The 25,228-nt window shown below is 58.6% G+C and overlaps 1 protein-coding gene across 4 annotated transcripts in view; it reads left to right on the top strand.

Moving 5' to 3' along the window:
- The window catches only part of HCFC1 (host cell factor C1), a 46,631-nt gene that overhangs the window by 16,465 nt on the left and 4,938 nt on the right, over positions 1 to 25,228 (top strand). For 3 of the 4 annotated variants that reach the window (XM_090060670.1, XM_090060668.1, XM_090060671.1), the window contains exons 18-24: positions 251 to 2,201; positions 3,194 to 3,357; positions 3,436 to 3,940; positions 4,226 to 4,561; positions 5,020 to 5,138; positions 5,331 to 5,468; positions 6,058 to 6,243. In XM_090060670.1, the coding sequence (XP_089916796.1) occupies positions 251 to 2,201; positions 3,194 to 3,357; positions 3,436 to 3,940; positions 4,226 to 4,561; positions 5,020 to 5,138; positions 5,331 to 5,468; positions 6,058 to 6,243 (3,399 nt within the window). The remainder of the gene's footprint in view (positions 1 to 250; positions 2,202 to 3,193; positions 3,358 to 3,435; positions 3,941 to 4,225; positions 4,562 to 5,019; positions 5,139 to 5,330; positions 5,469 to 6,057; positions 6,244 to 25,228) is intronic. The other variant, XM_090060669.1, reaches the window with a different exon arrangement.

Raw genomic sequence — 25,228 nt, 5'->3', positions numbered from 1 at the left:
GTCCCTATATCGTGTCCACCCTCACTAAGCAGATGAGTGACAGTGCCAGGCCCCACTCCCACCCTCCCCAGGCTGGTGTGACAGTGCCAGGCCCTACCTTCCCTCATTAGGCAGGTGAGTGACAGCACGAGGCCATACCCCTTTCCCCTGCAGTGTATTGGCCTCAATCCAGGGCCAAGCGGGGGCATAGGGCTGTCTTTGGGGCAGGGCCATGAGAGGCCCTGATTCTACCTTCTCCACTCCCCCACAGCCTGTGTCACAGCCCACCCAGGTGACACTGATCACGACACCCAGTGGTGTGGAAGCACAGCCTGTCCATGATCTGCCTGTGTCCATCCTGGCCTCACCTACAGCTGAGCAGCCAGCAGCTACTGTGAGTCTGGCGGAGCCAAGCCCCAGTGACCCCGGCCCAGGCACTGTGACGCTGGTGTGCTCAAACCCACCCTGCGAGACGCATGAGACAGGCACCACGCCTACAGCCACCACAGTGCTGAGTGCTGGAGCCCGGCCCTGCGCCAACCCCCCATGCGAGACGCATGAGACGGGCACTACGCCCACGCCCACGGCTGCCAACCCACCCTGCCACACTCGCCACACCAGTGCCACGGGCACCACCATGACAGCCATTGCTGGCAGCAGTGCTGGGCAGTGCTTGGGTGCCAACCCTTCATGTGAGACGCACGAGACCAGCCCCACCAACATAGCCGCAGCAGCCACCAATGGGCAATTGTGCACCAATGCCCCGTTCGAAACAGGCAGTATCAACATAGCCGCAATGACCACAGCTGGGCGGTTATGTACCAACCCCCTGTGCGAGGTGCATGAGTCTGACACCCCCAGCATGGCCATGACTGCCATAGCTGGGCAGCGATTGTGCTTCAACCCCCCATGTGAGACAGGCATGACTAGTACAGCCATGGCTGGGCAGCGCTTGTGCAGCAATCCCCCATGCGAGACACATGAGACGGGAACCATTAGCACAGCCACAACAGCCACAGCTGGGCAAAGATTCTGCTCCAACCCCCCATGTGAGATGGGCACTGTCAACACAGCCATGGCCAGGCAACGGTTGTGCACCAACCCGCCCTGTGAGATGCACGAGACAGGTACCACCAACACAGCTACAACGGCTACAGCTGGGCAGAGATTGTGCTCCAAACCTCCATGTGAGACGCACGAGACGGGTACCACCAACACAGCCACAACTGCCCGGTCCCATATGGGCCGGGGGCAGGGGGTGCCGCCCACTCCCCCGTGCCACACACAGCAGACCAGCTCCACAGGTACCACTATGTCAGTGCGAGCAGGGGAGGGACAGCAATCGCATGCTGGGTGGATGGCTCAAGCCCAACCTCCTCACACAGCCCCGACCCCTCCCACGGTGCCTGAGAGCCAACCTCGCCCAACCCCAGACACTCATGTACTACCGTGGGCGTGTGGAGACCCCCCATGTGAAACGCATAAAACAGGTACCACCAACACGGCCACAGTTGCCATGGCTGGGCAGCGAGTGTGCACAAGTCCCAAATGCGAGACACGTGAGATGGGCACCACCAACACAGCCACAATGGCTGTGGCTGGACAGTACCTGTGCTCCAGTTCGTGTGAAACAAGTAGTACTAGCATGGCCATGATGGCCACAGCCGGGCAGCAAGTGTGCACAAAGCCCCCATGTGAGATGCACGAGACCAGTATGACCCATACAGCTGTGACAGCCACAGCCAGCCAACGACTGTGCTCCAATCCCCCATGCGAGACGCATGAGACCGGCACCACCAGCACAACCACAACAGCCAGAGCTGGGCAACGATTGTGCTCTAATCCCCCATGCGAGACAGGAGCCACCACAACTCCGGCTGGACAGCGCTTGTGCTCCAACCCACCGTGTGAGATGCATGAGACGGGCACCACCAATACAGCCACTACTGCCACAGCCAACATGGGAGGGGGGCATGGGCAGGGGCAGCAACCAGATGGTGCCACAGAACCATGTGACCTGCAGCCTGCAGGCACTGGAATGCCAGCTGAGGCAGCTGCCACCCACACCCTGGGGGAGCCCCCCAACAAGGGGGAGCTCCCAGCCCCCAGCACTGCCCCCCTCAGCCCCCTCCACACCTGCTCCAACCCCCCCTGCGAGACCCATGAGACAGGCACCACCCACACAGCCACCACTGTGACTGCCAGCATTGGGCCCAGCCAGGGTGAGTAGGCTTCTTTCCGGGGGGGGGGGGGGGTGTTGGAAATCTAGTTGTAGGGGGAAGCTGGGAGTGGGGCCTTATCCTGATGGGGGTGGAGGCTGGAGCAGCATCTTCTAAGCTACCAAGCTTGGTCCCAGAGCTGTGCTGGGGCAGTGCAGAGAGTTCTCTAGTGGGTGATGCTGGGGAGAGGAGGAGTAGGAGCTTTGACCTTGGATAGGGAGCTTGGGTCTTCTAGGAGTTTCTAGGCCTGGTCTGGGAGGGGAGGGGGCCAGGGTGAGTCTTCTACCGGGTGCTGAGCTGTGCTGGGTGGGGGAGTAGGGGCCCAGTCCTGAGTGGGGGAGGGCAGGGGTGTCCTCCAGTTGGGGCTAGGGGCTTTCGTTCTGGGTGTGGGGGAAGGGCTAGGGTGGAATCCTCTAGAGCAGCGGTTACCAACGGATCTCTGAGCCTCTTGGAGTCTATCTGAGGCTGGGGTGGGGGCTGAGTGCCTGTGTGCATGCATGCACGTGCCCCAGCCCAACAGGTCAGTCCATGGGGAGGGAAGGGGCAGGGACTAGATTGAAACCCCCATGGTGAGGGATAGTGCTGCAGAGGCAGGAGCAGGGGTAAGTTGAATGGCATCGTGGCTGGGTGGGATTTGCCTGCAGGAGAGGCACACCCCCAAATAATTTTTTCTTCCTCTGCTTCGATCTGCACCCCCTGCTTCCCTCACCACAGACTGCTGGGGGGCGGGGTGGTGGCAGTGGCATATGGTAGATCTTGGATTGCTTTTGAATGCCAAAGGTGATCTACTTTAAAAGGTTACGCCATGGGGGTAAGGCAGGGGATGGATCCTGGCTTGGGGGATGGGGGAGGTCTTTCAAATAGGGGCCTCAGCACCTGCTGGTGGTGGCTAGGAGATGATCCTAGGGAGGGGGGTGTATGGGGCAGGCTCGGGGCTGCTAGAGGGTCCTTTAACCCCGCCCTTTAACCTTTCAATGTTTCTCTTAACCCCGCAGACCAGCCACCAGCTGCCAACGGGCAGGGAGAACCAGAGACCACGCAGGCTGAAGGCAGTGCTGCAGCTCCCAGCAGCAGCCCCAGCCCTGGGCCCAGCTTGGCCCAGCCTCGTGCTGTCACCACTGTCACCCAGTCCACACCTGCACCCGGCCCTGCCGTTCCAGTGAGTCTTCTGGCCAAGGGTAGCAGGGAGGGGCCTAGGACCCTTGGCAGACACTAACCTCCATCTTCTTCATTTCAGACCATTTCATCCCTGACAGAGCCACCAGCCGAGGGCGAGCCTGAGGCAGCACCTGCGGCTGAGCCCCCAGTGCCCCCTGGCCCCGAGCCAGCCTCCTCTGAGCCCCTTGAGCAACTGCAGCCAGCAGAGGAGCCCGCAGCATCCCCCACACCACCTGCTGTGCATGAACTGCCGCCTCCTGAGCTAGCCCCCTCTGTCCCTGAGGAGCCACCCCTGCCAGCCACTGGCCCCACCCCAGACCCAGTGGCTGTGGTGGTGATGCCGGAGGGTCCTACCAGCGGCCCTCCAGCACCTCCACCTGAGGTGGAGCCCCTGGGCCTGCCCCAGGAGCTGATGGCCGAAGGGCAGGCAGGTGCTGCTACCACCCTTATGGTGACAGGGCTGACACCTGAGGAGCTGGCTGTGACAGCAGCGGCTGAGGCGGCTGCCCAGGCCGCAGCCACCGAGGAGGCACAGGCCCTGGCCATTCAGGCTGTGTTGCAGGCTGCCCAGCAGGCTGTCATGGGTGAGTAGTGTCCTTTGCCAGCCACCATAAAGCTAATTGTCTGGCCCACCCCATCCTCCTGTGGTGGTGAGGGTCTCCACAAGGCCTGTGATTTGTTCTCTCCCAGCCACCACCTCTCCCCAAATAACCCAGAGGGGCTATGTCCCTTAGTCTTTGTACACCCACCACTACCCCAGAAGGCCTACGTCCCCTTCCAGCCACATATGATCCCCCCATGCCCCAGAGTAGCTGCATGTCTTCTCCCAGCCCCTGTCCCTGCTAACAGCACCTCTTTGTCACCCCCAGGAGCCGGAGAGCCACTGGACGCAGCAGAAGCGGGCACAGGGCCAGCCGAGCTGGGGGCACTGGGGGCTGAGGGGCCAGAGGGGCCTCCTGCCACCATCCCTATAGTGCTGACACAGCAGGAGTTGGCAGTATTAGTACAGCAGCAGCAGCAGCTGCAGGAGGCGCAGGCAGTGGCCGCTGCAGCCCAGGCACAGCATGGCACTGCCCTGCACCTGCCCACTGAGGCACTGGCACCTGCTGACAGCCTCAATGACCCAGCCAGTGAGAGCAATGGGCTGGTTGAGCTGCCAGGCCCTGCTGGACCCCCCTCTGGCCTGCCCCCCCCACCCCCTGACAGTGAGTGTCTGCAGGATGTGGGGGGAGAAGGAGCCAGTTGCCTAGGTTCTGACAGCAGGGGGAGCCAGGAAAATACCTTTTTTTCAGAAGGAAGGGGTTGGGGGACCCTGGGTGCCTGGGTTTGGAGAGCAAGGGGGAGCCAAGGGAGCCTCAGCATTGGTGAGCTGAGCACAGGGAGCCTGGACTCCTAGGTTCTGAGGCGGGGTGGTCTGGACATCGAGGAGCTGAGAATTTGGGGGGTGGGGGCAGATCCTTGGGTTCTTAGAAGCGAAGGGAAGTCTGGACACCTGGGCTCTGAGAGCAGGAAGGAGGGGGTCCCAGGCACCTGGGGTCTGTACTTAGGAATAGAGGAGGTTTGTAGCCTGGATGCTTGAGTTTGGAGAGCAAGGGGGACTCTGGATGTCTGGGAGGTAAAGTCCAGCCTCCCTGCTGACCTGCTTCCACCCTTCCCCCCACAGGCCTAGCACCCTCCAGCACATTTGTTGCACCACAGCCTGTAGTGGGCCCCAGCCCAGCAAAGCTGCAGGCAGCTGCTGCTCTGGCTGAGGTGGCCAATGGCATTGAGCCTGCCCCTGTGGTGAGTCCTGGAGGGTAGGGGATGAGACCACTCCTCACAGAGGTGGGGAGGTTGGGAAAAAATTAGGGGGACCCCCATCTAGTGCACGGGGGGAGGGGTGTGGAAGTTGGGTGAGCCCTGTGGTAATCATGAATTGGGGGGTTGGGAGTTTGGAGGTCCTATGGTGTGCTTACGGCCCCCTCTCTCCCCCAGAAGCCGGACCCATCGGTGCCACCCCCCAAGGCGCTGGTGAAGAAGGAAAACCAGTGGTTTGATGTGGGCGTGGTCAAGGGGACAAACATGATGGTGACACACTACTTCCTGCCCCCTGATGATGCACCCCCCACAGATGTGAGTGCAGCAAACCATCCCCTGTCTGCTTCCTGTGTCTGCACCATCCTGACTCCCTCCTTGTGCACTTGCCCCTCAAGGATGCACCCTTGCTCATACAACTGTTCAGGCTGAGTTTCTCAGTTTCCCTACTGCCCACACGCTCTGAAGCCCTTCTGTTGCCTGACAACTTACCCCCTGCTAACATGAGTGCCTGTTCACCTCCATTCCCTTCCCCACCTGCTTCTGGCTCCTCTGTCCATTCTGAACCCCTTCCCCTGCAAGCTGGCTGCCACCCAAAGCCACAGCCCTGCTATGAATTCCATATGCCCCCACTACCACCACCCCAAACCCTTTCTCCACCTGTTTCCTGCTCAGCACTCCCCTGTTCTTTCCTATTTTCTGTTGCTGGACGGCTTGCCCCATGCTAGCATACATGACCAGGGTTTTTCCTGTCCCTCTGTGCACCCTGACTCCTTTCTGCAAGCTCCCGTTGATACAAATGCCCTGCGCAGTCCCAAATCCTTTTCCTGTCCACATCCTGCTCACTGTGTGTTCCCAAACTTCTTGTCGTCCCCCCCCCACTTCCTGTACCCCTTTCTCCCCACAGGATGACTCTGGCACAATCCCTGATTACTCACAGCTGAAAAAGCAGGAGCTGCAGCCAGGCACAGCATATAAGTTCCGTGTGGCTGGGATCAACGCTTGTGGCCGGGGACCCTTCTCGGAGATCTCAGCCTTCAAGACCTGCCTTCCTGGCTTCCCTGGTGCCCCCTGTGCCATCAAGATCAGCAAGGTGCGTGTATACCTGTCCCATCCCACCAGCCATGTATACAGGAAGGACAGACAGATATGTGCAGTGACTACTACCCTTGGAGGTCCTGGGAAGAGAAGTGGGCACAGGCCTGGCAGCACCAGCCACTAAGGGTGGGGGGCCACTGGGTCCTGTGTGTCTGTGTCTTAATGGCCTGGAATCCTGTGTGCATGTCTAGGCCTGTGCCCTACGGCATGGGGGGAGGGCTGCTGGACCATGTGTGTGTGCACACGCGCACATGAATGACTTGTGTGCCCTGTGGCTGGGGGGCACAGCAGCAGCCAGTGGGGATCATGGACTGCCCGCAGACATCACTGGCACTGTCACTGGCTGGGTGGCAAGGGGCGACTGCCCGCAGGCGCCACTGTCAGTGGCACCTTTTTGTAGGGGGTGCACCACCACACTTGGCGGGTGGATTTGCACCCATCTTCATCCCCTACGCATCGCCCCTGTGTGTGGGTGAGAACCATCGGAGGGTGTGTGTGTGCGCGCGCACGGTTGGGGAGGTGCCCGGGCCCAGGGTATGTGTGCACGTAGTGGGGGGGTGGGGGAACGCCTGGGCCCAGTATGTATGTGAGTGTGTATGCGTGGGCTGGGGGGGATGCCTGGGCCCGCTGTGTGTGTGTGTGTGCGCATGTGCGTGTGCACGCATGTGAGCACAGTGGCAGGGAGGCACATGGGTCTGGTATGTGTGTGTCAGAGGTGGGGGGTGCCTGGGCCCTGTTTGCGTGCGTCCATGAATGATCATGTCGCCTGTGGTTGGGAGGCACAGGGTCGGGGGGAGTATGGCAGTGGGAGTGACAGCCTCAGCCAGCCGGGAAACACAGATGGCCCACAGGTGCTGCAGGTAGTGGTGTGGTGAGCAGTGACCACCCATAGGCACTACTGTCTGCAGTGCCTTTTTACAGGGGATGCACCGCCATGCTCAGTGGCTGCATGTGCTTTGGGGCTGTGTGTGTGTGTGTGAGATGCCTGGGCTGTGTGTGTGTCTTGAGATGCTGGGAGCCCAGGGGGTGAGATGCCTGGGGGGGTTGTGTGCATGTGTGAGATGCCGGGGGGGCAGTGTGTGAGATACCGGGGGGGGGGGGGCGCGAGAAGCCTGGGCTCTGTGTGTGTGTGTGTGTGTGAGAGATGGCTGGGTGTGTGTGTGTGGGAGAGATGGCTGAGTGTGTGCGTGTCTGAGAGATGGTGTGTGTGTGTGTGTGAGAGATGGCTGGGGGGTGGTGTGTGTGAGATGGCTGGGGTGGGTGTGTGTGTGTGAGAGATGGCTGGGGTGGGTGTGTGTGTGTGAGAGATGGCTGGGGTGGGTGTGTGTGTGTGAGAGATGGCTGGGGTGGGTATGTGTGTGTGAGAGATGGCTGGGGTGGGTGTGTGTGTGTGAGAGATGGCTGGGGTGGGTGGGTGGGTGTGAGAGATGGCTGGCGTGGGTGAGTGGGTGTGAGAGATGGCTGGCGTGGGTGAGTGGGTGTGAGAGATGGCTGGCGTGGGTGAGTGGGTGTGAGAGATGGCTGGCGTGGGTGGGTGGGTGTGAGAGATGGCTGGGGTGGGTGTGTGTGTGAGAGATGGCTGGGGTGGGTGGGTGGGTGTGAGAGATGGCTGGGGTGGGTGTGTGTGTGAGAGATGGCTGGGGGTGGGTGGGTGTGTGTGAGAGATGGCTGGGGGGGTGTGAGAGATGGCTGGGGGTGTGTGTGTGTGTGTGAGAGATGGCTGGGGGGGTGTGAGAGATGGCTGGGTGTGTGTGTGTGTGTGTGAGAGATGGCTGGGGGGGTGTGAGAGATGGCTGGGGTGTGTGTGTGTGTGTGAGAGATGGCTGGGGGGTATGTGTGTGTGTGTGTGAGAGATGGCTGGGGGTGGGTGTGTGTGAGAGATGGCTGGGGGTGGGTGTGTGTGTGAGAGATGGCTGGGGGTGGGTGTGTGTGAGAGATGGCTGGGGGTGGGTGTGTGTGAGAGATGGCTGGGGGGGGGGGGGGGGTGTGTGTGTGAGAGATGGCTGGGGGGGGGGTGTGTGTGAGAGATGGCTGGGGGGGGGGTGTGTGAGAGATGGCTGGGGGGGGGGGGTGTGAGAGATGGCTGGGGGGGTGTGAGAGATGGCTGGGGGGGGGGGGGTGTGCATGTGTGTGAGAGATGGCTGGGGGGGTGTGTGTGTGTGTGAGAGATGGCTGGGGGTGTGTGTGTGTGTGAGATATGGCTGGGGGTGGGTGTGTGTGAGAGATGGCTGGGGTGGGTGTGTGTGTGTGTGAGAGATGGCTGGGGTGTGTGTGTGTGTGTGAGAGATGGCTGGGGTGGGTGGGTGGGTGTGAGAGATGGCTGGGGTGGGTGTGTGTGTGAGAGATGGCTGGGGTGGGTGGGTGGTGTGAGAGATGGCTGGCGTGGGTGGGTGTGAGAGATGGCAGGGGGTGGGTGGGTGTGAGAGATGGCTGGGGGGGTGGTGTGTGTGTGAGGTGGATGGGTGTGTGTGAGAGAGATGGCTGGGGTGAGTGGGTGGGTGTGTGAGAGAGATGGCTGGGGGGGTGTGAGAGATGGCTGGGGGTGTGTGTGTGTGTGAGAGATGGCTGGGGGGGTGTGAGAGATGGCTGGGGGGGGTGTGAGAGATGGCTGGGGGTGTGTGTGTGTGTGTGTGAGAGATGGCTGGGGGGGTGTGAGAGATGGCTGGGGGTGTGTGTGCATGTGTGTGAGAGATGGCTGGGGGGGGTGTGTGAGATATGGCTGGGGGGGGTGTGTGTGTGAGAGAGAGATGGCTGGGGGTGGGTGTGTGTGAGAGATGGCTGGGGGTGGGTGTGTGTGAGAGATGGCTGGAGGTGGGTGTGTGTGAGAGATGGCTGGGGTGGGTGTGTGTGTGTGTGAGATGGCTGGGGTGGGTGTGTGTGTGTGAGAGATGGCTGGGGTGGGTGTGTGTGTGAGAGATGGCTGGGGTGGGTGGGTGTGTGTGAGAGATGGCTGGCGTGGGTGGGTGGGTGTGAGAGATGGCTGGGGGTGGGTGGGTGTGAGAGATGGCGGGGGGGGTGAGAGATGGCTGAGGGGTGGTGTGTGTGAGATGGCTGGCATGGGTGTGTGTGTGACAGATGGCTGGCATGGGTGTGTGTGTGAGAGATGGCTGGCGTGGATGGGTGTGTGTGTGTGAGAGATGGCTGGCGTGGATGGGTGGGTGTGTGAGAGAGATGGCTGGGGTGGGTGGGTGGGTGTGTGAGAGAGATGGCTGGGGTGGGTGGGTGGGTGTGTGAGAGATGGCTGGGGTGGGTGTGTTTGTGTGAGAGATGGCTGGGGTGGGTGTGTTTCTGTGAGACGGCTGGGGTGGGTGTGTGTGTCAGAGATGGCTGGGGTGGGTGTGTGTGTGAGAGAGATGGCTGGGGTGGGTGGGTGTGTGTGTGAGAGAGATGGCTGGGGTGGGTGTGTGTGTGTGAGAGATGGCTGGGGTGGGTGTGTGTGTGTGAGAGATGGCTGGGGTGGGTGGGTGGGTGTGAAAGATGGCTGGGGTGGGTGGGTGGGTGTGAGAGATGGCTGGCGTGGGTGGGTGGGTGTGAGAGATGGCTGGGGTGGGTGTGTGTCAGAGATGGCTGGGGGGGTGTGAGAGATGGCTGGGGGGTGGTGTGTGTGAGATGGCTGGCATGGGTGTGTGTGTGACAGATGGCTGGCGTGGGTGTGTGTGTGAGAGATGGCTGGCGTGGATGGGTGTGTGTGTGAGAGAGATGCCTGGGGTGGGTGTGTGAGAGAGATGGCTGGGGTGGGTGGGTGGGTGTGTGAGAGATGGCTGGGGTGGGTGTGTTTGTGTGAGAGATGGCTGGGGTGGGTGTGTTTGTGTGAGAGATGGCTGGGGGAGGTGTGTGTGTGAGAGAGATGGCTGGGGTGGGTGTGTGTGTGAGAGAGATGGCTGGGGTGGGTGTGTGTGTGAGAGAGATGGCTGGGGTGGGTGGGTGTGTGTGTGAGATGGCTGGGGTGGGTGGGTGTGTGTGTGAGATGGCTGGGGTGGGTGTGTGTGTGTGAGAGATGGCTGGGGTGGGTGTGTGTGTGTGAGAGATGGCTGGGGTGGGTGTGTGTGTGAGAGATGCCTGGGGTGGGTGTGTGTGTGTGTGAGAGATGCCTGGGGTGGGTGGGTGGGTGTGTGTGTGAGAGATGGCTGGGGTGGGTGGGTGGGTGTGAGAGATGGCTGGCATGGGTGGGTGGGTGTGAGAGATGGCTGGGGGGGTGTGAGAGATGGCTGGGGGGTGGTGTTTGTGAGATGGCTGGCATGGGTGTGTGTGTGACAGATGGCTGGCGTGGGTGTGTGTGTGACAGATGGCTGGCGTGGATGGGTGGGTGTGTGAGAGAGATGGCTGGGGTGAGTGGGTGGGTGTGTGAGAGAGATGGCTGGGGTGGGTGGGTGGGTGTGTGAGAGAGATGGCTGGGGTGGGTGGGTGTGAGAGATGGCTGGCGTGGGTGGGTGGGTGTGAGAGATGGCTGGGGGTGGGTGGGTGTGAGAGATGGCTGGGGGGGTGTGAGAGATGGCTGGGGGGTGGTGTGTGTGAGATGGCTGGCATGGGTGTGTGTGTGACAGATGGCTGGCGTGGGTGTGTGTGTGACAGATGGCTGGCGTGGATGGGTGGGTGTGTGAGAGAGATGGCTGGGGTGGGTGGGTGGGTGTGTGAGAGAGATGGCTGGGGTGGGTGGGTGTGTGAGAGAGATGGCTGGGGTGGGTGGGTGTGTGTGTGAGAGAGATGGCTGGGGTGGGTGGGTGGGTGTGTGAGAGAGATGGCTGGGGTGGGTGGGTGTGTGAGAGAGATGGCTGGGGTGGGTGGGTGTGTTTGTGTGAGAGATGGCTGGGGGAGGTGTGTGTGTCAGAGACGGCTGGGGTGGGTGTGTGTGTCAGAGATGGCTGGGGTGGGTGGGTGTGTGAGAGAGATGGCTGGGTGTGTGTGTGTGTCTGAGATGGCTGGGGGAGGTGTGTGTGTCAGAGATGGCTGGGGGAGGTGTGTGAGAGAGATGGCTGTGTGTGTGTGTGTGTGTGTGTGTGTGTGAGAGAGAGATGGCTGGGGGGGGTGCGTGTGTGAGAGAGATGGCTTGGGGGGGAGGGTGTAAGAGATGGCCGGGGTGTGTGTGTGTGAGAGATGGCTGGGGTGTGTGTGTGTGTGTGTGAGAGAGATGGCTTGAGAGGGGGGGTGTGAGAGATGGCTGGTGTGTTTGTGTGTGAGAGATGGCTGGGGAGTGTGTGTGTGTGTGTGTGTGAGAGATGGCTGGGGGGGTGAGAGATGGCTGGTGTGTGTGTGTGTGTGTGTGTGTGAGAGATGGCTGGGGGGGTGTGAGAGATGGCTAGGGGTGTGTGTGCGTGTGTGTGAGAGATGGCTGGGGGGGTGTGTGTGTGTGTGTGTGAGATATGGCTGCGGGGGTGCGTGTGTGTGTGTGAGAGATGGCTGGGTGTGGGTGTGTGTGAAAGATGGCTGGGCGTGTGTGAGAGATGGCTGGGGGGGTGTGAGATGGCTGGGGGGTGGTGTGTGTGAGATGGCTGGCGTGGGTGTGTGTGAGAGATGGCTGGCGTGGATGGGTGTGTGTGTGAGAGATGTCTGGGGTGGGTGGGTGTGTGAGAGAGATGGCTGGGGTGAGTGGGTGGGTGTGTGAGAGATGGCTGGGGTGGGTGTGTGTGTGTGAGAGATGGCTGGGGGGGTGTGAGAGATGGCTGGGGGGGGTGTGAGAGGTGGCTGGGGGGTGGTGTGTGTGAGATGGCTGGCGTGGGTGTGTGTGTGAGAGATGGCTGGCGTGGATGGGTGTGTGAGAGATGGCTGGGGTGAGTGGGTGGGTGTGTGAGAGAGATGGCTGGGGTGGGTGGGTGTGTGTGAGAGATGGCTGGGGGGGTGTGAGAGATGGCTGGGGGGGTGTGAGAGATGGCTGGGGGGTGGTGTGTGTGAGATGGCTGGCGTGGGTGTGTGTGAGAGAGATGGCTGGCGTGGATGGGTGTGTGAGAGATGGCTGGGGTGAGTGGGTGGGTGTGTGAGAGAGATGGCTGGGGTGGGTGGGTGTGTGTGAGAGATGGCTGGGGGGGTGTGAGAGATGGCTGGGGGGTGGTGTGTGTGAGATGGCTGGCATGGGTGTGTGTGAGAGAGATGGCTGGGGTGGGTATGTTTGTGTGAGAGATGGCTGGGGTGGGTGGGTGTGTGAGAGAGATGGCTGGGGTGGGTGTGTGTGTGAGAGAGGTGGCTGGTGTGTCTTTGTGTGTGTGAGTGAGAGATGGCTGGCGTGTGTGTGTCAGAGATGGCTGGTGTGTGTGAGTGTGAGAGATGGCTGGGTGTGTGTGTGTGTGAGTGTGTGAGAGATGGCTGGGTGTGTGTGTGTGTGTGTGAGAGAGATGGCTGGGTGTGTGTGTGTGTGTGAGAGATGGCTGGGTGTGTGTGTGTGTGAGAGATGGCTGGGGGAGGTGTGTGTGAGAGATGGCTGGGGTGTGTGTGTGAGAGAGATGGCTGGGTGTGTGTGTGTGTCAGAGATGGCTGGGGGAGGTGTGTGTGTCAGAGATGGCTGGGGGAGGTGTGTGTGAGAGATGGCTGGGGTGTGTGTGTGAGAGAGATGGCTGTGTGTGTGTGTGTGTGTGAGATGGCTGGGGGGGATGCGTGTGTGAGAGAGATGGCTTGGGGGGGAGGGTGTAAGAGATGGCCGGGGTGTGTGTGTGTGTGAGAGAGATGGCTTGAGAGGGGGTGTGTGAGAGATGGCTGGTGTGTGTGTGTGTGAGAGATGGCTGGGGGGGGAGGGTGTAAGAGATGGCCGGGGTGTGTGTGTGTGTGAGAGAGATGGCTTGAGAGGGGGTGTGTGAGAGATGGCTGGGGGGGTGTGTGTGTGTTTGTGTGTGAGAGATGGCTGGGGGGGTGTGTGAGAGATGGCTGGGGGGGTGTGTGCGTGTGTGTGAGAGATGGCTGGGGGGGTGTGAGAGATGGCTGGGGGGGTGTGCGTGTGTGTGAGAGATGGCGGGGGGGGGTGTGAGAGATGGCTGGGGGTGTGTGTGTGTGAGAGATGGCTGGGGGGGTGTGTGTGAGAGATGGCTGGGGGGGTGTGTGTGTGTGTGAGAGATGGCTGGGGGTGTGTGTGCATGTGTGTGAGAGATGGCTGGGGGGGTGTGAGAGATGGCTGGGTGTGTGTGTGTGAGAGAGAGATGGCTGGGGGTGTGTGTGTGAGAGAGATGGCTGGGGGTGTGTGTGTGTGAGAGATGGCTGGCGTGTGTGTGTGAGAGAGAGATGGCTGGTGTGTCTGTGTGTGTGTGTGAGTGAGAGATGGCTGGTGTGTGAGTGTGTGAGATGGCTGGGTGTGTGTGTGAGATGGCTGGGTGTGTGTGTGTGTGAGTGTGTGAGAGATGGCTGGGTGTGTGTGTGTGTGTGTGAGAGATGGCTGGGTGTGTGTGTGTGTGTGAGAGATGGCTGGGTGTGTGTGTGTGTCAGAGATGGCTGGGGGAGGTGTGTGTGAGAGATGGCTGGGGTGTGTGTGTGAGAGAGATGGCTGGGTGTGTGTGTGTGTCAGAGATGGCTGGGGGAGGTGTGTGTGTCAGAGATGGCTGGGGGAGGTGTGTGTGAGAGATGGCTGGGGTGTGTGTGTGAGAGAGATGGCTGGGTGTGTGTGTGTGTGAGATGGCTGGGGGGGATGCGTGTGTGAGAGAGATGGCTTGGGGGGGAGGGTGTAAGAGATGGCCGGGGTGTGTGTGTGTGTGAGAGAGATGGCTTGAGAGGGGGTGTGTGAGAGATGGCTGGTGTGTGTGTGTGTGAGAGATGGCTGGGGGAGTGTGTGTGTGTTTGTGTGTGAGAGATGGCTGGGGGGGTGTGTGAGAGATGGCTGGGGGGGTGTGTGCGTGTGTGTGAGAGATGGCTGGGGGGGTGTGAGCGTGTGTGTGAGAGATGGCTGGGGGGGTGTGAGAGATGGCTGGGGGGGGTGTGCGTGTGTGTGAGAGATGGCGGGGGGGTGTGAGAGATGGCTGGGGGTGTGTGTGTGTGAGAGATGGCTGGGGGGGTGTGTGTGAGAGATGGCTGGGGGGGGTGTGTGTGTGTGAGAGATGGCTGGGGGTATGTGTGCATGTGTGTGAGAGATGGCTGGGGGGGTGTGAGAGATGGCTGGGTGTGTGTGTGTGTGAGAGAGATGGCTGGGGGTGTGTGTGTGAGAGAGATGGCTGGGGGTGTGTGTGTGTGAGAGATGGCTGGCGTGTGTGTGTGAGAGAGAGATGGCTGGTGTGTCTGTGTGTGTGTGTGAGTGAGAGATGGCTGGTGTGTGAGTGTGTGAGATGGCTGGGTGTGTGTGTGAGATGGCTGGGTGTGTGTGTGTGTGTGAGAGATGGCTGGGGTGTGTGTGTGTGAGAGATGGCTTGGGGGGGGGGGTGAGAGATGGCCGGGGGGGGTGTGAGAGATGGCTGGGGGTTGTGTGTGTGTGTGTGAGAGAGATGGCTTTAGAGGGGGTGTGTGAGAGATGACTGGGGGGGGGGTGAGAGATGGCTGGGGGTGTGTGTGTGTGTGAGAGATGGCTGGGGGGGTGTGAGAGAGATGGCTGGTGTGTGTGTGTGTGTGTGTGAGAGATGGCTGGTGTGTGTGTGTGTGTGTGAGAGATGGCTGGTGTGTGTGTGTGTGTGTGTGTGTGAGAGATGGCTGGTGTGTGTGTGTGTGAGAGAGATGGCTGGTGTGTCTGTGTGTGTGTGAGAGAGAGATGGCTGGCGTGTGTGTGTGTGTGAGAGAGATGGCTGGCGTGTGTGTGTGTGTGAGAGAGATGGCTGGTGTGTGTGTGTGAGAGAGAGAGAGATGGCTGGTGTGTCTTTGTGTGTGTGTGAGAGAGAGAGATGGCTGGCGTGTGTGTGTCAGAGATGGCTGGTGTGTGTGAGTGTGTCAGAGATGGCTGTGTGTGTGAGAGATGGCTGGGGTGTGTGTGAGAGAGAGATGGCTGGGCTGTGTGTGTGTGTGAGAGAGATGGCTGGGGGTGTGTGTGTGTGAGAGAGATGGCTGGGCTGTGTGTGTGTGTGTGAGAGATGGCTGGGCTGTGTGTGTGTGTGAGAGAGATGGCTGGGGGGGTGTGTGTGTGAGAGAGATGGCTGGGCTGTGTGTGTGTGTGTGTGAGAGAGAGATGGCTGGTGTGTCTTTGTGTGTGTGAGTGAGAGATGGCTGGTGTGTGAGTGTGTGAGATGGCTGGGTGTGTGTGTGTGTGTGTGAGATGGCTGGGGTGTGTGTGTGTGAGAGATGGCTTGGGGGGGTGTGAGAGATGGCCGGGGGGGGGGGTGTGAGAGATGGCTGGGGGTTGTGTGTGTGTGTGTGTGAGAGAGATGGCTTTGGGGGGGGGGGGTGAGAGATGGCTTTGGGGGGGGGTGAGAGATGGCTTTAGAGGGGGTGTGTGAGAGATGGCTGGGGGGGTGTGGGGGTGTGAGAGATGGCTGGGGTGTGTGTGTGTGTGAGACATGGCTGGGGGGGTGTCTGTGAGATGGCTGGGGGGGGTGTGTGAGAGATGGCTGGGGGGGGTGTGAGAGATGGCTGGGGGGGTGTGAGAGATGGCTGGGGGGGTGTGAGAGATGGCTGGGGGGGGTGTGAGAGATGGCTGGGGGGGTGTTTCTGTGTGTGAGAGATGGCTGGTGGGGGGGGTGTGTGTGAGAGATGGCTGGTGGGGGGTGTGTGTGTGAGAGATGGCTGGTGGGGGGTGTGTGTGTGAGAGATGGCTGGTGGGGGGGTGTCTGAGAGATGGCTGGTGGGGGGGGTGAGACGGCTGGGCTGTGTCTGTGTGTGTGTGTGTGAGAGACGGCTGGGCTGTGTCTGTGTGTGTGTGTGAGAGAGACGGCTGGGCTGTGTCTGCGTGTGTGTGTGTGAGAGAGACGGCTGGGCTGTGTCTGTGTGTGTGTGTGTGAGAGAGACGGCTGAGCTGTGTCTATGTGTGTGTGTGAGAGAGATGGCTGGGCTGTGTGTGTGTGTGTGTGTGAGAGAGAGAGATGGCTGGGCTCTGTGTGTGTGTGTGTGTGTGTGTGTGTGTGTGTGTGTGTGTGTGTGTGTGTGTGTGTGTGTGTGTGTGTGTGTGTGTGTGTGTGTGAGAGAGATTTCATAGATTTCATAGACATTAGGGCTGGAAGGGACCTTGGGAGATCATCGAGTCCAGCCCCCTGCCCAAAGGGCAGGAAGTCAGCTGGGGTCATAGGATCCCAGCAAGATAAGCATCCAATTTTCTCTTGAAGCTGTTCAATGTAGGTGCTTGAACTACCTCCGCTGGCAGACTGTTCCAGACCTTGGGGGCTCGAACAGTAAAGAAATTCTTCCTTATGTCCAGCCTGAAACGGTCTTGCAGGAGTTTGTGACCGTTCGACCTCGTCATCCCTTGGGCGCTGTGGTGAACAGACGTTCCCCCAGATCCTGGTGTTCACCCCGATAAACTTATAGGTGGCCATCAGATCACCCCTGAGCCTGCGCTTTTCCAGGCTAAAGAGTCCCGTGGCTCTCAGCCTGTCATCGTAAGGTCTGTTTTCCTGACCTCTGATCATGCGCGTGGCTCTCCTCTGGACTCTCTCAAGCTTCTCCACATCCTTTTTGAATTGTGGAGCCCAAAACTGGACGCAGTACTCCAGCTGCGGCCTCACCAAGGCCGAGTACAAGGGGAGAATACGTCCCGGGATTTGCTCGAGAAGCATCTATGGATGCACGCCAGCATTTTGGTCGCTTTACTAGCCGCAGCATCGCATTGCAGGCTCATGTTCATCTTGTGGTCAATGATGACCCCCATGTCTCTTTCTTCTGTAGTGCTAACCAACGTAGCGCTGCCGAGCCTATAAGGGTGCTGCAGGTTTTTCCTCCCAAGGTGGAGAACCTTGCATTTATCGGTGTTAAACACCATCAGGTTCTCGTCCGCCCATTTGCTGAGCTTGTCCAGGTCAGCCTGGATCACCCGCCTATCTTCTGGCGTGGATGCTTTGCCCCAAAGTTTGCTGTCATTGGCGAACTTGGCCAGTCCACTCCTGACTCCAGTGTCCACATCGTTAATGAAGATGTTGAACAGTATGGGTCCCAGGACAGAGCCTTGAGGGACCCCACTGGTCACAGGGCACCACAATGAGTGACTGCCATCAATCACAACCCTCTGGGTCCAACCACGGAGCCAATTTCCCAACCAGCGGATCGTGGTGGAGTCAAGGCCACAACTGGGCAGCTTGGCCAAGGTGATCATGGGATACCAGATCAAAACCTTTTTTGAAGTCAAGATATATGACATCAATCTCTTTTCCCTTGTCCAGGTGATAGGTCACCTGGTCATAGAAGGAAATGAGATTGGTCAAACAAGACCTACCCGCAACAAACCCATGCTGGCTGTCCCTTAGAATGTTAGCCTGGCCCAGTCCCTCAAGGATGGCCTCCTTAATAAACTTTTCTAAGATCTTCCCCAGGATAGAAGTCAGGCTAATGGGCCTGTAGTTAGCCGGATCCACTCTCCTCCCTTTCTTGAAGATCGGCACCACATTGGCCTTCTTCCAGTCTTCGGGCACTACACCAGAGCTCCAGGAGTTTTCAAAGCTCTGTGCCAGGGGCTGGGCTATGACGCTCGCCAGCTCCTTGAGTACCCTGGGGTGCAGATTGTCAGGGCCAGCTGACTTGAAGGTATCTAGCTTCTCAAGGTGTTCCTTCACGAGGTCAGCATTGATGGAGGGTAGGGGATCCCCCTCACCCAGATTTCCCTGTCCCATAGCAGGCATGGGCATCCCGTGCGACTGATGAAAGACTGACGCAAAGTACCTATTTAATAGGTTGGCTTTTTCCTGGGCGTCAGTTGTCAGTTGCCCCATCTAGTTTAGCAGGGGTCCAACATTGCCTTTGCTTTTCCTCCGGCTCCCCACATATCTGAAAAAGGACGTTTTGTTGTCCTTGATGCTTGAAGCTAGTTGGAGTTCAGTTGCAGCCTTGGCTTTCCTGGTTTGGTCCCTGCAGTAATCCTCCTTGGAGGTGAATCCTGTCCTCCATCCTTTGTAGGCTTTCCTTTTTAGCCACAGTAGGTCCGCTAGGTCTCTGGAGAGCCAGGGGGGCTGCTGTGCCTTCTTGCTGCCTTTCTTCCGTGTTGGAATAGATTTAGTTTGTGCACTGAGGATCGCTTCCTTGAGAAGCAACCACTCTTCTTGAACTCCCATCTCCCTGGGGTCATGGTCCCTGAGGGCCTGACTGACTAGCCTCTTGAGCTTATCAAAGTCGGCTTTTCTGAAGTCAAGGACTTCTGTGTTGCTGACTGACTTGCCAGCTTTACGGCGGGTGGTGAAGGTGATCAGCTCGTGGTCGCTGTCACCCAACTTCCCATCAATCACTAGGTCGCCGATTAGGTCGTCCCCCGTAGCCAGTACCAGGTCAAGCAGCGCTTTGCCTCTTATTGGCCCATAGACTTCTTGAGTCAGGTAGAGGTCATCCACGCATGAGAGAAAGCTTTGCGCCCACTCAGATTTAGCTGAGTGATCTTCCCACGAGATGTCCGGGTAATTGAAGTCACCCATGACAACCAAGGTCCTGGAGCAAGCAGCTTCCGTCAGTTCCCGGGCGAACTCCTGGTCAAGCTCGGGACTTTGAGTGGAAGGTCTGTAGTAGACTCCCACCGTTGTGTCCCCTGTGCCGAATTCCCCACAAATTTTTACCCAGAGGGTCTCTAGCTGTCCATGCCGGTCACCAACATCAGCTTGCAGGGACATGTAGCTTTCCTTCACATAGAGAGCTACACCCCCTCCCCTTTTGTCAACACGATCCCTCCTGTATAGGGTATAGCCCTCTATACCCGTGGTCCAGTCAAGGGTGGAGTCCCACCAGGTCTCCGTTATCCCAATGACATCATATTTCTTTGCACTGAGCAGGAGGACAAGCTCGTCCTGCTTGTTGCCCAGGCTCCTGGCATTAGTGTACAGGCAGGCAAGTGTGCCCTTGGGGGCTCTTGCCTTGCCCACAGATTGTTCCAGGGCTGGGGCAGGGGTGGGCTCCCTTAAGTGCCTTGGTCTGCTGGCTTTGCAAGGGCTGTTCAGCGGGCCAGCAGGGGGCAGTAGTCCCCCTATTCCCCAGCCGGCTTAGTTTAAAGCCCGGTGGAGCAGGTCAGCCAGCCTGGCTGAGAAGAGCCTCCTCCCCAGGGGAGAGAGGTGGAGGCCATCTCTTCCCAGCAGCTCGCTGCCTCTCTCTCCAAAGAGCGGGCTGTGGTCATGGAACCCAAAGCCTTCCCGATAACACCAGCGCCGCAGTCTTTGGTTCACCGCGTGGATCCTCCTCTCCCTCCTCAGCCCATAGCCCGAGACTGGGAGGATTGACGAAAACACCACCTGAGCTCCCAGACCCCTAAGCCCCACTCCCAGCTCCCTGTAGCGCCTTATGACCTGGCTGGGGGTGCTCCGAGCCGTGTCATCGGTGCCCACATGAATAAGCAGCATGGGGAAGTGGTCTGTGGGCCGGAGGAGCTGCGGGATCCTCTCCGCAATGTCTCGGATGCGGGCCCCCGGGAAGCAGCAGACTGGCTGGGCTGTGTGTGTGAGAGGTGGCTGGGCTGTGTGTGTGTGTGTGAGAGTGAGAGAGATGGCTGGGCTGTGTGTGTGTGAGATGGCTGGGCTCTGTGTGTGTGAGTGTGAGAAGCCTGGGCTCTGTGTGAGTGTGAGAAGCCTGGGCGCTGTGTGTGTGTGTGTGTGTGTGTGTGTGTGTGATGTGATGGCTGGACTGTGTGTGTGTGTCTGTGTGTGTGTGTGTGAGAGAGATGGCTGGGCTCTGTGTGTGTGTGTGAGAGAGATGGCTGGGCTGTGTGTGTGTGTGAGAGGTGGGTGGGCTGTGTGTGTGTGTGTGTGTGTGAGTGAGAGTGTGAGGTGGCTGGGCTCTGCGTGTGAGTGTGTGTGTGATGCCTGGGCTGTGTGTGTGTGTGAGAGGTGGCTGGGCTGTGTGTGTGTGTGTGAGAGGTGGCTGGGCTCTCTGTGTGTGTGTGTGTGTGTGTGTGTGTGTGTGTGTGTGTGTGTGTGAGACGTGGCTCGGCTGTGTGTGTGTGTGTGATGGCTGGGCTGTTTGTGTGTGTGTGTGAGAGTGTGAGGTGGCTGGGCTCTGCGTGTGAGTGTGTGTGATGCCTGGGCTCTGCGTGTGAGTGTGTGTGTCATGCCTGGGCTCTGTGTGTGTGTGAGAGGTGGCTGGGCTCTGTGTGAGTGTGTGTGTGTGTGTGTGACATGCCTGGGCTCTGTGTGTGTGTGAAAGAGAGATATGCTTCGGCTCTGTGTGTGTGTGTGTGTGTGTGTGTGTGACTTGCCTGGGCTCTGTGTGTGTGTGTGTGTGTGTGTGTGTGTGTGTGACATGCCTGGGGTCTGTGTGTGTGTGTCTGTGTGTGTGTGAATTCGAGGTGCCTGGGCTGTGTGTGTGTGTGTATGTGTTTGTCACATGCCTTGGCTCTGTGTGTGTGTGTGTGTGGCATGCCTGGGCTCTGTGTGTGTGTGTGTGTGTGTGTGTGTGTGTGTGTGAAAGAGTGATATGCCTGGGCTCTGTGTGTGTGTGTGTGTGTGTGTGTGTGTGTGTGTGAGAGAGACATGCCTGAGCTTTGTGTGTGGTGTGAGTGTGAGGTGCCTGGGCTCTGTGTGTGTGAGTGTGAGGTGCCTAGGCTTTTTGTGTGTGTGTTTGGGACATGCCTTGGCTCTGTGTGTGTGTATGTGTGTGAGATGCCTTGGCTGTGTGTGTGTGTGTGTGTGAGAGAGATGGCTGGGCTGTGTGTGTGTGTGTGAGAGAGATGGCTGGGCTGTGTGTGTGACAGAGAGAGAGAGGTGCCTGGGGTCTGTGTGTGTGTGAGTGTGAGATGCCTGGTCTCAGTGTGTGTGTGTGTGTGTGTGTGTGTGTGTGTGTGTGCACGCATGCGTGCTGGATGCCTGACCTCTGTGTGTGTGTGTGTGTGTGTGTGTGCACGCATGCATGCTAGATGCCTGGCCTCTGTGTGATGCCTGGGCTCTGTGTGTGTGTGTGTGTGTGTGTGAGAGAGAGAGAGAGACATGGTTGGGCTGTGTGTGTGTGTGAGAGAGATGGCTGGGCTCTGTGTGTGTGTGTGAGAGAGAGAGATGGCTGGGCTCTGTGTGTGGTGTGAGAGTGTGACATGCCTGGGGTCTGTGCGTGTGTGTGTATGTGTGTGAGAGAGATGCCTTGCCTCTGTGTGTGTGTTTGACAGAGATGCCTGGGCTCTGTGTGTGTGTGTGTGTGAGAGAGACAGAGAGATGGTTGGGCTCTGTGTGTGTGTGTGTGTGTGTGTGAAAGAGAGATATGCTTGGGTTCTGTGTGTGTGTGTTTGTGACATGCCTGGCCTGTGTGTGTGTGTTTGTGACATGCCTGGGCTCTCTGTGTGTGTGTGTGTGTGTGTGTGTGTGTGTGTGTGAAAGATATGCTTGGGTTCTGTGTGTGTGTGTTTGTGACATGCCTGGCCTGTGTGTGTGTGTTTGTGACATGCCTGGGCTCTGTGTGTGTGTGTGTGTGACATGCCTGGGCTTTGTGTGTGGTGTGAGTGTGAGGTGCCTGGGCTCTGTGGTGTGAGTGTATGACATGCCTGGGCACTGTGTGTGTGTGTGTGACATGCCTGGGGTCTGTGCATGTGTGTGTGAGAGAGAGAGATGCCTAGGCTGTGTGCGAGTGTGAGGTGCCTGGGCACCGTGTATGTGTGTGTGTGACATGCCTGGGCACTGTGTGTGTGTGTGTGACATGCCTGGGCTCTGTGTCTGTGTGTGTGTGAAAGAGAGCTATGCTTGGGCTCTGTGTCTGTTTGTCTGTGTGTGTGTGTGTGTGTGTGTGACTTGCCTGGGCTCTGTGTGTGTGTGTGTGTGACATGCCTGGGCTCTGTGTGTGTGTGTGTGTGACATGCCTGGGCTCTGTGTGTGTGACATGCCTGTACTCTGTGTGTCTCTGTCTGTGTGTGTGTGAGTTCGAGGTGCCTGGGCTCTGTGTGTATGTGTGTGTGTTTGTGACATGCCTTGGCTGTGTGTTTGTGTGTGACATGCCTTGACTGTGTGTGTGTGGCATGCCTGGGCTCTGTGTGTGTGTGTGTGTGTGTGTGTGTGTGTGTGTGGCATGCCTGGACTTTGTGTGTGGTGTGAGTGTGAGGTGCCTGGGCTCTGTGTGTGGTGTGAGTGTGTGACATGCCTGGGGTCTGTGCGTGTGTGTGTATGTGTGTGAGAGAGATGCCTCGGCTGTGTGAGTGTGAGGTGCCTGGGCTCTGCGTGTGAGTGTAAGGTGCCTGGGCTCCGTGTGTGTGTGAGACATGCGTTGGCTCTGTGTGTGTGTGTGTGTGTGTGTGTGTGAAAGAGAGATATGCTTGGGTTCTGTGTGCGTGTGTGTGACATGCCTGGGCTGTGTGTGCGTGTTTGTGACATGCCTGGGCAGTGTGTGCGTGTTTGTGACATGCCTGGGCTCTTTGTGTGTGTGTGTGTGTGAAAGAGAGATATGCTTGGGTTCTGTGTGTGTGTTTGTGACATGCCTGGCCTGTGTGTGTGTGTTTGTGACATGCCTGGGCTCTGTGTGTGTGTGTGTGACATGCCTGGGCTTTGTGTGTGGTGTGAGTGTGAGGTGCCTGGGCTCTGTGGTGTGAGTGTATGACATGCCTGGGGTCTGTGCATGTGTGTGTGAGAGAGAGAGATGCCTAGGCTGTGTGCGAGTGTGAGGTGCCTGGGCACCGTGTGTGTGTGTGTGTGACATGCCTGGGCACTGTGTGTGTGTGTGTGACATGCCTGGGCTCTGTGTCTGTGTGTGTGTGAAAGAGAGCTATGCTTGGGCTCTGTGTCTGTTTGTGTGTGTGTGTGTGTGTGTGTGTGTGACTTGCCTGGGCTCTGTGTGTGTGTGTGTGTGACATGCCTGGGCTCTGTGTGTGTGTGTGTGTGTGTGTGACATGCCTGGGCTCTGTGTGTGTGACATGCCTGGGCTCTGTGTGTCTGTGTCTGTGTGTGTGAGTTCGAGGTGCCTGGGCTCTGTGTGTATGTGTGTGTGTTTGTGACATGCCTTGGCTGTGTGTTTGTGTGTGACATGCCTTGACTGTGTGTGTGTGGCATGCCTGGGCTGTGTGTGTGTGTGTGTGTGTGTGGCATGCCTGGACTTTGTGTGTGGTGTGAGTGTGAGGTGCCTGGGCTCTGTGTGTGGTGTGAGTGTGTGACATGCCTGGGGTCTGTGCGTGTGTGTGTATGTGTGTGAGAGAGAGAGATGCCTTGGCTGTGTGAGTGTGAGGTGCCTGGGCTCTGTGTGTGAGTGTAAGGTGCCTGGGCTCCGTGTGTGTGTGAGACATGCCTTGGCTCTGTGTGTGTGTGTGTGTGTGAAAGAGAGATATGCTTGGGCTGTGTGTGCGTGTTTGTGACATGCCTGGGCTGTGTGTGCGTGTTTGTGACATGCCTGGGCTCTTTGTGTGTGTGTGTGACATGCCTGTGCTCTGTGTGTGAGAGAGACAGACATGCCTGGGCTCTGTGTGTGTGTGTGTGTGTGTGTGTGTGACATGCCTGGGCTCTGTGTGTGTGTGCGTGTGTGAAAGAGAGATATGCTTGGGCTCTGTTTGTGTGTGAGAGAGACATGCCTGGGCTCTGTGTGTGTGTGTGAGAGAGAGACATGCTTGGGCTCTATGTGTGTGTGACATGCCTGGGCTCTGTGTGTGTGTGTGTGTGTGTGTGTGTGTGACATGCCTGGGCTCTGTGTCTGTGTGTGTGTGAAAGAGAGATATGCTTCGGCTCTGTGTGTGTGTGTGTTTGTGTGTGTGACTTGCCTGGGCTCTGTGTGTGTGTGTGTGTGTGTGTGTGTGTGTGTGTGTGTGTGACATGCCTGGGGTCTGTGTGTGTGTGTCTGTGTGTGTGTGAATTCGAGGTGCTTGGGCTGTGTGTGTGTGTGTGTATGTGTTTGTCACATGCCTTGGCTGTGTGTGTGTGTGTATGTGTGTGGCATGCCTGGGCTCTGTGAGTGTGAGGTGCCTAGGCTTTTTGTGTGTGTGTTTGGGACATGCCTTGGCTCTGTGTGTGTGTATGTGTGTGAGATGCCTGGGCTGTGTGTGTGTGTGTATGTGTGTGTGTGTGTGAGAGAGATGGCTGGGCTGTGTGTGTGTGCGTGCGAGAGAGATGGCTGGGCTGTGTGTGTGTGCGTGCGAGAGAGATGGCTGGGCTGTGTGTGTGTGAGAGAGACATAACCTGGGCTTTGTGTGTGAGTGTGACATACTTGGGTGCTCTATGTGTGTGTGTGAGACATGACTGGGCGCTGTGCGTGTGTGTGTGGGAGAGAGAGACAATCTTGGGCTGTGTGTGTGTGAGAGAGAGACATGCCTGGGTTCTGTGTGTGTCTGACATGCCTGGGCTCTGTGTGTGTGTGTGTGTGTGAGAGAGAGAGTGAGACATGCCTGGGTTCTGTGTGTGTGTGAGTGAGACATGCCTGCGCTGTGTGTGTGAGAGTTGCCTTGGGCGGGCGGGGGTGTCTGTGTGTGAGATACCTGGACTGTGTGCGTATGTGTGTGTGAGAGATACCTGGGGATTGTGGGTGTGTGTGTGAGATGCCTGGGTTGTGGCTATGTGCGAGTTGCCTGGGTTGTGGGTGTGAGAAGCTTGGTTTCTGTGTGTATATGAGATGCCAGGTGGGTGGGTGTGAGATGCATGGTGTGTGTGTGGCAGGGTGTCAGATGCCTGGGCTGTGTGTGTGTGTGAGAGACATGCCTGGGCTCTGTGTGTGTGTGTGTGAGAGAGAGAGATGCCTGGGGGGGTGAGATGCCTGGGGTGTGCATGTGGGTGTGAGATGCCTGGGGTGTGAGGGGTGAGATGCCTGGGCCGTGTGTGTGTGTGTGTGTGTGTGTGTGTGTGTGTGTGTGAGAGAGAGAGAGAGATGCCTGGGTTGTGGGGGGGTGTTTGTAAGATGCCTGGGCTTTGGGGGGCAGGGGGTGAGATGCCGGGTGGGTGGGTGTGAGATGCGTGGGGGTGGGGGTGGCAGGGTGTCAGAGATGCCTTGTGGGAGGATGAGAGATGCCTGGGCTTTGTGTGTGTGAGAGAGATCCCTGTTGGGGGGGTGAGATGCCTGGTGTGTGTATGCATGTTAGATACCTG

Source organism: Crocodylus siamensis, chromosome 8, assembly GCF_052110815.1.
Source record: "Crocodylus siamensis isolate JL-2025a chromosome 8, ASM5211081v1, whole genome shotgun sequence".
Taxonomy (NCBI): domain Eukaryota; kingdom Metazoa; phylum Chordata; order Crocodylia; family Crocodylidae; genus Crocodylus; species Crocodylus siamensis.
This window is presented reverse-complemented; position numbering and strand designations above follow the sequence as displayed.